Below are 11,461 nucleotides of genomic sequence, written 5' to 3'. Positions count from 1 at the left end.
CATAGTGCCCCACCCCCATGCCCCGGCAGCAGCCTGTGACGATAACCTGGAAATCAATTCACCCACAGTTGCCAATCTGCCCTTTGCTCTTGGAAGGTCAAGCAGCCAATACCCTCCCTGAGTCACAGGTCTCCATCCTGGGGCTCCTACAGCAGTGGCAAGCCAGGCTTCCATCTTAGCCCTCCAGCCTTATAAAACTCACTCTGCTAGGATGCTGTTTGGTGGTGTCCTCAGAGCCAAGCAACCACCATCCTGGGGGAGGGGGGACCAGCTTCCCCCCCTTTTTGTTTTTGTGGGGTTTTTTTGTTTTGTTTTGTTTTTTGCTGTGTTTTTTGTTTGTTTGGTTTTGGTTTTTTGGCTTTGTTGTTTTGGTTTTTGGTTTTGTTTTTTTCAAGACAGGATTTCTCTGTAGCTTTGGAGCCTGTCCTGGAACTTGCTCTATAGACCAGGCTGGCCTCACACTCACAGAGATCCGCCTGCCTCTGCCTCCCGAGTGCTGGGAGTGGTGGGGAGGCAGGAGACCCTGGCCTGCGTATCCAGCTGATTCCTACCACCTGTTGTATGCAACGCTGCCTTAACTGCATGTGGCCTCAAGAGCACATAGTCCAGGAAAGGCTAGGGGAGAGGCTCCGTTTATGCTGCCCCATAGCCAATGAAGCCCTCATCCCTGTTGGTTAGAGTTTTCCAGGTTTGGCCTGTTGTGGGGAGAAGCTCTCACACCCCTCAGATACTATGTAAGGAACCCCAATAAACGCACTGGTTCCCCCAGAGTAAACTTTGACAGACTCATGCCTCAGTTTGCTATTGGGACCTTAAGAGAAGGGGACAGATGTTGCTTGTGTCTCCCCCGGAAAGAGATTTCAACATCAGATGGGCTAGCTAGAGGAGAATTTTGTCTAACTCTTTGTAAATATATCTGTGACCTACAGTGAGATGAATATGGAGATAAAGGTACATGAGAGTTAAAGAGGGTCCCAAGGGACTTGAGAAGCTGAGGCAGGAGCATTACTTGAGCTCAGGAGTTCAAGGACAATTTGAATAATGTAGATAAACACTGGAGGGGGCTGAGCAGGTGGGAGAGAGAAAGGAAGGAGAGAAGGGAGAGAGAGCAGACACTAAGTTTGGGAGAATGAAATGAGACCACTATTAATAACCTACTTACTGTGAGATATACAAGCTTCCCCACCTCAAGTGAGGAGAGACTCAAAGTGCAGGTTGTCTACCACCCCAGCACTCTCTCTTTAGATGGGCTTGTGCTGTGGCTCTAGTTACTATAGTACAGACAGGACGCCACCTAGAGGAGCCCAGCTCTGCCCAACGGGAGCTCTGCACACTATGCCCAAAGCCCTGTGTATTCATGTGCTCAGGCAGACTCCCCGACAGAAGCCTACTGCACAGAAAGCCGTGGCTGCTGCCCCAAGACCCTTTAGCTGGCACAGCTGCAAGCAGACCTTCCAAACTCAGAAGGAATCTTCTAGGGCCTTTTTTTTTTCTCTCTCTCTCTTTCTTTTTAATGTCCCCCCTCTTTACTCTCTGTCATTTTGGCTTTACATAAGTTGTATTTCCAGCCAGCATATGATTGACACCATGGTCCAGACAAAGAGCTTTTGCTCTTGGCACCTGTCAGGAGGGTGTCCTTTGTCAAGCAGTCTGTCACCCCCTCCAAGTGGTACCTCGACTTCCACGAAGCCTCCCTGTCATGGCGGAGACTGCCGCATGGTTTTCCAGCTTGTGGAGACGAAGAGGTCCCTGCTCTTGGCCAGCCGCACCATGAGGCGGCCTACATAGAAGCCACTTATCTGGCCCACACCATCATTTCTGCCCATGGACAGGAGGAATGTCAGCGCACCTGGGAGGCAGACACACAAAGCAAGAAGATGCCTGAGGGATGCAACTCTGAAACCTTCAGAGTCCACAGGCAACCACGCATGCTCTTTAAGAAAGCAAGTCAGGGGGCTGGTGTGTGTGCTCAAGTGTGTATGCATATGTTTAAGTGCATTCACCTATGTGTGCATATGTGTACCTGTGTATGAGTGTGTGTGAGCCTGTGTGCATGTGTGTGTATGTGCCTATGCCTATGTGTGTGTGCACCTATATGTGCATGTACGTAGGTACATGTTGAAACTGGAGGACAACCTGGGCTGTCTGTCATTCTTCAGGTAACATTTGCCATTGTTTTTAAAGACTAGATCTTTTACTGACCATGAGGTCCGGGTTTTTTTTTTTTTTTTTTTTTTTTTTTTTTTGATTGTTTGTTCTATTTGCTTTATTTTTAAAAATATGTGTTCTAGGCATCAAACTAGGATCCTCCTTGAAAGTGCTTTACTGACTGAGCCATCTCCCCAGCCACTGTTGCTAGCAATGTGGAGATGAACCCTCAGTGTGCCAGGCAAGAATTCTACCACTGAGCTTTTAAAGAGGCTTTGTGCTGCAACCTGCAGTCTCCTAGTCTTACAGCCCCTGAAGCCTTCCACACACCTAACCACAAACTTAACAACTATAAAGTGCCCAAGCTTTCTTACCTGGCTTGTAGGCTTTAAGAGGTCTCTGCTTCATGGAGTTGACAATGTTGGCCACGACAATGTTGGCATGCAGGCCAGCGTGATAGGCCATCTTGGGCTCCTTGATATCGGCACAGTCACCAATGGCATAAATATTGTTGTAACCTTCTACCTGGAGGAACTCATTCACTTTCAAAGTATCATTGCTGGCCAGTCTGTTCTCTGTTGGGCAAGATGACACCAAAGCAGCCCCTAAGCAGCCATGTTAAGTAGCCTCCAGAACAGCAGGTGTGGGTCCAGTCACTTCAGAGCTGTGACATCCCCACCTGCTGTCATCCTGCCTGAAGTCCCAGCCAAGACCCTTCCTGCCAAGGCAAGCATGGGGCAGAGCAGGGGGCAAGAAGAAGCAAGAACAAGAGGCAAAGCTCTGGGAAGCCTCCTCAGACAAAGCACAGGCAGCTCTTCCCAAGTCCCCTGGCTTTCCAAGTCTTTGACTGCCTTTGAAACGTGCATGGGAACAATAAATAGCTTCCTTTAAGGGACTTGAAAGAACACATTAGAATAGTGAGATGTTAAGCTACAGGTACTCAGCCCACTACCGCTGTGGACTGCCTTCCTTCTATACTGAAAACTAACTTTCTGCTGGACCCAGCAGAGACTGGTCAGGAAACAGTGCTCAGAGTGAGTGACAGATCCCTGGGGATGCAGAGCAATCATGGGGCTGGGCTACTGAGTCTCGCTCTCATATGTAGATGCCTCAGCACGCATCAGTCCCTGGTATCTGAGTACTGAGCTTTAAGAAATGAGGCCCTGCTACCCCCCCTCCCCAATAGAGGTTTGGAACTGAAGTAGCCAGGTGCTTGGGTCTGGAGTTGGAGAGAGCACACCTGTGGGTGGAAAAAGCCTGGCCTGGGGACTTCCTCAGCTTCCTCATGGAAAGCAGCAGGAAAAGAGGCCATTCTCACCCCTCTGACGCCTGTTCCCATCTCTCGCCACTAGGGGGAAGCCCTAACCTTGGAAGATTATGGCATCCAAGATGGGCAGGCAAGGCCTCTCACCTGAATTTAAAGTTCAAGATCTAATGAGCTGATGGGATAAGAGGAGGAGACAGAGACTGTAAGGGCTGTGGGATGTCTCTGAATGCCTGAGAGAGAGGAGGTGGCTTAGGGAGCAACTCACTCTCCGAATTCGCTCTCACTCACCAAATGCACTGCGGTAGGCAGAGCTGTTGATCTTGATGCCGTTGCACACAATCACCAGGTTGGTGGCTACCTCTGTGCCCTTGTCCGTCTGCACCTTGATGTACTCCCTGTACTCATTGAGAGGTAGTTCCTCCAGGTTGCTTACCCGCTCACCTGTGGAAGAGGGTTCCATGACAGGAAGCTGGCAGAGGCCAGGCACACACCAAGGCAGACTGCAGGGAAAGCGATTACACCCCTTGTGACTCTTCCCCAAAGTCCACTCTCCTGTCCCATCCCCAAGTAGCAGAATGTATGTGGACATCTGTCCCCAGGAATCCATCTGGAGGAAAGTTCCAGGAAGCTGCTGGAGGGACGCAAACCCAAGCTCCCCAAATTCTAGGAAACACTACTCAACAGAGGGCCCCTTCCTTCTCTGAATGGCGGCTTGCCCATCCTATCTATGCAGAAAGCCCCCAGTACAGCACAGACCAGCAAGCCAAAAAGCAGAGAAAGCATCCAGCTGGTGGGGTACTGCAAGACATACAGAAAGCCCTGTGTTTTAGACACAGCACCACAAAAACTAAGCATGTGTGTGTGCTAATGCTCTAATGGTCTGAAATGGAGGCAGGAGGATTACAAGTTCAAAGTCCTCCTTGGTGACACAGTTTAAGGGTCAGCCTGATCTACATGAGATATTCTCAATCTCAAAAATAAAAAAATGAAGAGGCTGGAGAGGGGGCTCGGTAGTTAAGAACACTAGCTGCTCCTCAGGGTGACCCAGATTTGATTCCTAGCATCCAAAGAGAGGCTAAAAACCATCTGTAACTCCAGTTCAAGGGGATCTAATGTCCTTTTTGGGCCTCAATAGGCACTGGGCACATACATGGTACATAGACATGAACACAGGCAAAACGTCCACACACATGAAAATTATTTTGAGGGATAGGTGCAGTGGGTGGGTGGGTGGATGACAAAAGGCAGAGAAAGTGCGAGAACCTGTCTGAAAGCAAAGTGCTTCCAGCCTCCATGACCAGTTGCCAAAGGAGGCTGTGACGGCAGAGGAGGGTTTCCACAGCAGCTGCCACACCCTTCTGCACAGAACATGGAGGTGACTGACTCCGAGGTGTCACCCCACTCCACATACTGGGATCTTTTCCCCCTTCGTGCTCTGGGGGAAAAACCCTTTAGTCCCAGCACTCACGAAGCAGAGGCAGGTGCTAGGAGGCAGAGTGAGTTCCAGGACTACAAGGAAGCTCACCTGTCAGGAGTAGGGGTTGAGGGGGAGTCACACTTGATGTCTCAGATTACACACCTGCCCCCTCTTCCACACAGACTGCAAAAATCAAAACGTGGGGCAGATCCTTTAGAGGCTTTGACCTCCAGTTGGACACAGCTCAAGCAAGCTCCGATGCTGCAGGCTTCCTGATGCTTTCCAGATATAGTGGGAAAGAGGTAGCCGGAGTGCATGTGTGGCCCCCACTGCCCCTACCCCTACCACAGCCATGGCTGGGCCATGGGCAGTACATCATCAGGTAGGGGCTGGTCACACGTACTCAATAGCAGCTGCACACCCTTCCGGAGAAGGATCTCCTTAACTTCCTGCCGCACACAGGGCAGGAGCTCCTTGTCGGCCAGGGGTACTCTGGAGTGGATGAGAGTGACCTGAAGCAAAAACAAAAACAAACAAACAAACAAACAAACACCACAGGGCTTGAGAGGGAAGCCCCGAATCTCCTCCCCTTCCTCCCTGGTAATACTGAGGAAACTGAGCATCAGAGACAAACCCTACACAGTGTTCAGAGCTCCAGCCCACCTCTCAGTACTCAGTGCCCCTAAACCAGAGGACCACCCATGTGCCACTGCATGAACCCACACCTCACCTAAGGCAAATGGAAAGTTAGACACACATGCAATTGTATGATTGGTATACCAGACACCAGGCTGATAGCAACACTCATGACAGTTCTAAAATTCGACTCAGAGACATGTCCATTTGCTGTCTTGGCATGAAGACATGGAGGCAGATTGCAACCACCATTCAGGTCAGACTTTGAAATCAGGTTGCCTCTCTAGCCTGGTAGCCCATGCCTGTAATCTCAACTATTATGGAGCCTGAGGTAGAAGGATCTCAGGTTCTAGGCCAGGCTGAGCTACAGAGTAAATTCCAGACCAACTGCCACCTGAGTCAGACCCCGTCTCAAAAAGTTTTTAAAAGGCTGGGTGGTGGTGGTGGTGGCCCACTCCTTTAATCCCAGCACTCAGGAGGCAAAAGCAGGCAGATCTCTGAGTTTGAGGCCAGCCTGGTCTACAGAGTAAGTTCTAGGACAGCCAGAGCTACACAGAGAAACCCTGTCTTGAAAAAAAATGTAAAAAAAAAGGGGGGAGGCTGGAGTCATAGCTTATGGGCAGAATATTTGTTCAACATGTACAGTCTCAGAAGGAAGAGTGAAGACAGGAGAGAGGAGAGGAAGAAAAGACAGAAGGAAAGCATAGAAGTATGGAAGCTGGGGAATTGGACTGGGTTGAAATCCCATCTCTGCTACTTGGATCAGAGTTGTCCCACTCAGGAACTATGTGATGACGGACAAGACACATATGTTAAAGGAGGCCTGGTAACCTGATTACCTGAGTGTGAATCCAGAGCCCACATGGTAGAAGGAGAGAACCAACTCCTACAATTGTCCTATGACCTCCTCATAGAGAGCAGAATGTGGTATTTTCTCTCTCTTCTTTCTCTCTCTCTCTCTCTCTCTCTCTCACATACACACACACACACACACACACACACACACACACATTCACACACACACACACACAAATAAATAAAAAAATGTCAAATTATATGGTCTCTCTATATCAGTGATTCTCAACCTGTGGTCACAACCTCTTTGGGAGGTAAAACAACTCCTTCACAGGGGTCACCTAAGACCATCAGAAATATCAGACGCTTACATTACAATTCAGAACAGTAGCTAATTACAGTGACAAAGTAGCAATGAAAATAATTTTGTGGTTGGGAATCACCACAACATGAGGAACTGTATTAAAGGGTCACACCATTAGGAAGATTGTGATCCACTGCTCTACATAGTTCTGGCTGTCCTGTGTAGACAGGCTGGCCTAGAGCTCACAGAGATCTTCTTGCTTCTGTCTCCCAAGTGCCAACATTAAAGGTGTGTGCCACCATGCTCAACCCTAAATAAAAATATGTTAAGGGAGGTAACTGGGCACACGCCAATCACACAGTGGTAGGTGGCTGCTGCAGTGCTCCTACATGCCTATTGATACAACACAGATTGCCTTTATCCCTATGACATGACAAGAATTCCAGTTTGTCCCTGGTTGCTGACACAGAGCTCTTAAGCCCTTCCATGCTGGAAAAGCCATTTGTTCTGATATTTGGCCCTAAATCCTAACCCAGAGCTTCCACCAACTTTGTTATTCTCTGAGTAAAACAACAACTAGATGCCTTGAGATTTCTTGAGTGACAGATGCATCACTGAATATGATGAGACAATGCCACCAGACTCAAACCATGATGGGAGCTTCCAGCCCCTGCTCCAATCCCCAAGGAGGCAGAGGGGAGCTAGAGATAGCGTTCCATAGTCTATCATGTCTTCAAAACCCCCCTGCAGAACTGACAGCCTCTACCTGCATGATCATGGCCAGGTGTCACACCCCAACTCCAAGGAGAAAGAAGCCCCTGTGCTTAGGCCCTCTTTATCTGGCTGTTCATATATGTCCTTTAAAGGCTAATTTTATTAGTTTTTAGTTACATGTATGTCTGTATGTGGGTATGTACATATGAGTGAAGTACCTATCAAGACCAGAAGAGGGTGTTAGATCCCCTGGAGCTGGAGTTACAGGTGGTGTGAGTCTCACATGGGGGTACTGAGAACCAAACCTGGGTCCTCTGCAAGAGCTGTATGAGCTCTTAACCACTGAGCCATCCCTCCAGCCCCATCTGTGATAGGTTAAACTCAGCAATGGTAAACAAGCTGTATCTCTGGAGTCCATATGCCACTCTGGCCACTATAAAGCCTGATAGGAGGAACTTTCCATTTCTGAGGTGGGAGTAGCTCTATGGGGCTGAGCCCTTGGTCTATGGTGTATGTGCTAACTCCAGGCAGCTTTGGAGTTGAGCTGCATCATGGAACCCCCCACTGGTGCCAGTAAGATCAGTCTGTGTTGGGAGAGACCCACTCTTTTCATCCCAGAAGCACTGAGAACAAGCAGGGGAGGATGGGCTTTCCCTGCACAACACTCATGAATCAAAATGAATACTTTAACTACATCCATCAGTCACCATAATTTCCAACCATTTGTCAGAGAGTAAGCATATAATTAAATTATGTCAGATTGATTTTCCTTGTTGAAGTCAACCATCTCTCCCCAGGGAGATGAGTGATGTTCACAGGCTCTTTGTGGCTCAAAGAGGCTGACTCACATGAGCCAAGGCTGACCCATATGAGATACCAGGAAGCCAGGGACTGCAGAACCATCACTTCAACTGTCATTCAGTCCTCAATACTCAGGGAGCTTAGACCTTCCTCTCTTTCCAAGGTCCCAGCCAGGTTTCTATCTCTCCAGCATTAGAAAAGTCTGGGCAAAGCTGTTGCCACCCTTCCATGGGGAGAGGGAACTGAAGATCAGTTCTTCCCTAGTGTGAACAGTTCTCTCAATGTCATGGGCATGGACTACCATGTGGCTATCAAGGGCAAGGGTTATCAATCAAACATACCAAGAAACTTCACAGTAAAAATGGGTTATCAAAGAATATCCAGGCCTCATCCCTAACTCTGAAGGAGACACATGGGAGGTTGGGTTTACAGGACAGCTCCCTGGTCCTCCTCTCCCCACATTCAGAGTGCCATACAGCCAGGAGCCTAAGTAGGAAGCTCTTCTCACTGCATGGAATTGCTTTTAGTACAAGATGGAAAACACTCTTCTTGTGCAAGTGGGGCTCCAGCCTCCCAAAACCTGAGAAAAGTCCTGATTTGGCTGGGGTGGCAAGATGGGTATAAAGGTGCTTGCCCCCAAGCACCTTTACTTAGATTGATAGAAATGAGTTAATAGCTAAGACAGAGCTAGCCAATAAGAACCTCTAGCCATTGGCCAACAGCTTTATAACTAATAAAGTCTCTGTGTGTTATTTTGGGGCTGACATGGCTGTGGGAGCAGACGGCGGGAAAGTGCTCGTAACAGACATGAGTTCAAAACCCAGGATACACAAGGTGGAAGAGAACTTCCCCCACATGCTATTCCCTGACCCTCACCATGGCATTTGTACATACACACACACATAAAGACTGTGTGTGTGTGTGTGTGTGCGTGTGTGTGTGTGTGTGTGTGTGTACATACACACGCACATACAATTTTCAGAACAAAAAGAAAGGGGCCACCTCACCTCCTTCTCGGGGTATTCAGTTTTTATCTCAGCTGCCATCTCCACTCCTGCAGAGCCACCTCCTACCACCACGATGAACTGTGAGCGCTGGATCTGAAGAAGAAGGGACCATGAAACACAGCCACATGCCTGCACAGGGTTTCAACCTATGAAGGGGCAGGAAAGCCCTGGCCAAAGAAGGGCAGAGCTCTGCCCATATTTTGACTCCAGTTTGGCCTCCTCCCCACCTCACAGGGTCCCTGGGAAAACAGGGAGCATGGAGCCTGGTGTGCTGTGCCACACATAGCAGGTGGAATGGGTGACATGCATATATGAAGAGGTGACAAGTGCGACGAGCCAGAGACATACCCAGAAACACACACAGGAACTCAGGTCTGAGGCCTCCTCTGGGAAAATCTCTCTAGAAACTCTCTGCTGCTCAGGCAGCTGTGAGGTCCCCCCAGAGAGTCTCTGCTGCAGCCCCAGGTGTAACCAACTGTGCTCTGGCCTACCCACCCACATCCATCAGTGTGGCACACCTGCTTCACCATGTTCTCGTAGGCCTGGATGGCTGCCTGCTGGCAGGACACTTCGTTAAACTTGCCAGGGAAGGGCCCGGTGCTGCCTGTGGCCAGAATAAGATGTGAGAAGGGCAAGGCCTGTAGGGGATAAGAAAAAGAGTGTGAGAGGAAGTCAGAGGGGAAGGACTGGGCCTCTACCTCCAACAGCAGAGCACCAGGGCTCCTAGGCTGGGTTTATGAGCCAATGCCCTGGTCTGCCTCTCCCCGCGTTCAGAACTCAGTACAACCAAAGGAGGAGGAGAAAGTACCACACTAATGGGAATCAAAATTGCCTAAGGAAGCAGGAGAGCGTGGGATGGAGAGCTAATCAGCATAGAGGCCAGAACAAGAAACTGCTTGGGGGAAGGGAGTGTGGAACAATAAACAAGACTCACACCTCCAGTGTGGAGTCCATTTGGAATCTTCTGAACTTTTTTTGTTTTGTTTTGTTTTTTGCAACTGGGTCTCATGTATCCCAGCTATGCAGCCAACGATGACCTTGAACTTCTAACCCCCTGCCTCCACCTCCAATGTAACTGGGATTATGTGGCATATACCACTGTGCTTAGTGCAGAGGAACAACCCAGGGCTTCAAGCATGCTGGACAAGAACTCTACCCCAGTTCCTCTCCTGGATATTTCAGAACCCTCCATCTATCATGCCAAGGGGGAGAGGATGTGAAAGCTCCGGACAGTGCCTGACATGTAGGGAAGACTCGGGCAACCCCAATCACCTCTGTTTGTGGCTGCTGTGACCAAGCCTTTGTCCTGAGGAATGTGCTGTGAAGCAGAAAGCAGGACTTGGGGCCCACAGATGGCTTCTCTTGGGCCTTGAGAGGCCCGCTCCCACACTCACCTCACCACCCTGTAGCAACACTGTACGGTTCTTCAGGTCTATGCCAACCACTTTGCCCTGGCGGAAGTTGTCCTTGAAGGTCACTGAATAAGAAATGAATGTCTTTTTGGCAAACCCTGAGAATGGACACAGAAGATGTCATGGAATCACACAGGACTGAAACTTTCCTAAGTCACATATCCACAAGAGTGTTCTTGGCCACAGCCAGGCCAGTGGGTACACCCAGGTGTTTATACTGCCCTGAAGTGCCTATCTGGTCCTCAGAGGACCCCAAGCTCTTACCTGGGGCTTCTTTATGGGAGATGCTTAAGACCAGTGTCTTGAGCTTAGAAATGAATCAATGCTTGGATCAACTTGCCCTAAATGGAGAAAATGCCCACAGCCCTGCCATCATACCCCATAACAATGACAACACCATGCTCTCAAAGGAGCAACTCACCACTCTCCACAGAGGCCCGGAGGGCTGCCACGTTGTGATGGAAGGAGTCCTTCATGTCCACCAGCATGAAGGGGACATTCAGCGCCTGCAGCTGGCTGGCAGCTGCTATCCCTCCAAAGCCCCCGCCTACGATCACCACATGCACAGCTCCAGTATCTACCGAGACCTGGGACCCCATCGTGAACTTGGCACTGCTGAACTGGGAAAAGAGACTACATCAGATTGAGAGGAGTGGAGGGCAGGGGTGCCCATGGCAAGAGACAGGTTGACATCAGGAGTCTTCCTCAGTTGCTCTGTTCTCCACCTTATTTATTGAGACAGGGTCTCTCGATCGAACCCAGAGCTAACCAATTTGTTTCTCTGTCTTTCCAGATGGAATTACAGGTGGGCTGCTGTGAGTACTGAGAGTACTTGACATTTGTTGGGTATTGAGTATCCAAACTCGGTCATCACACTTTCATGGCAAGCGCTTTAAACATTGTACATATCTTCAGCCCCAAGAGTTCGTCTTTCATTCACAAAATTACAGCCCCATGGAC

The 11,461-nt window shown here is 49.4% G+C and overlaps 1 protein-coding gene across 1 annotated transcript; it reads right to left on the bottom strand.

Moving 5' to 3' along the window:
* Positions 1–1,170: 1,170 nt before the first annotated feature.
* Positions 1,171–11,117, bottom strand: Aifm2 (apoptosis inducing factor mitochondria associated 2). Its single transcript, XM_051186759.1, has 8 exons — positions 10,923–11,117; positions 10,484–10,599; positions 9,608–9,727; positions 9,090–9,182; positions 5,236–5,344; positions 3,704–3,856; positions 2,523–2,723; positions 1,171–1,849 (listed from the first exon to the last, which is right to left on the bottom strand). The coding sequence occupies exons 1-8, from the start codon at positions 11,098–11,100 to the stop codon at positions 1,698–1,700; spliced, it is 1,122 nt and encodes a 373-aa protein (XP_051042716.1). The 5' UTR covers positions 11,101–11,117; the 3' UTR covers positions 1,171–1,697.
* Positions 11,118–11,461: the final 344 nt, after the last annotated feature.

The sequence above is a fragment of the Phodopus roborovskii genome, unplaced genomic scaffold (assembly GCF_943737965.1).
Source record: "Phodopus roborovskii unplaced genomic scaffold, PHOROB, whole genome shotgun sequence".
Lineage (NCBI taxonomy): Eukaryota > Metazoa > Chordata > Mammalia > Rodentia > Cricetidae > Phodopus > Phodopus roborovskii.
Note: the sequence above shows the minus strand (reverse complement) of the source record. Positions and strands in the feature narration are given on the sequence as shown.

Excerpts from the sequence above, each read along its gene's own strand:
- Aifm2 (XM_051186759.1), bottom strand. The coding sequence starts at position 11,100 with ATGGGGTCCCAGGTCTCGGTAGATACTGGAGCTGTGCATGTGGTGATC. Across the intron at positions 10,600-10,922 it reads CCGGGCCTCTGTGGAGAGTG|GGTTTGCCAAAAAGACATTC; the intron begins GTGAGTTGCTCC and ends GTCCATTCTCAG. Across the intron at positions 9,183-9,607 it reads ACGAGAACATGGTGAAGCAG|ATCCAGCGCTCACAGTTCAT; the intron begins GTGTGCCACACT and ends CTTCTTCTTCAG.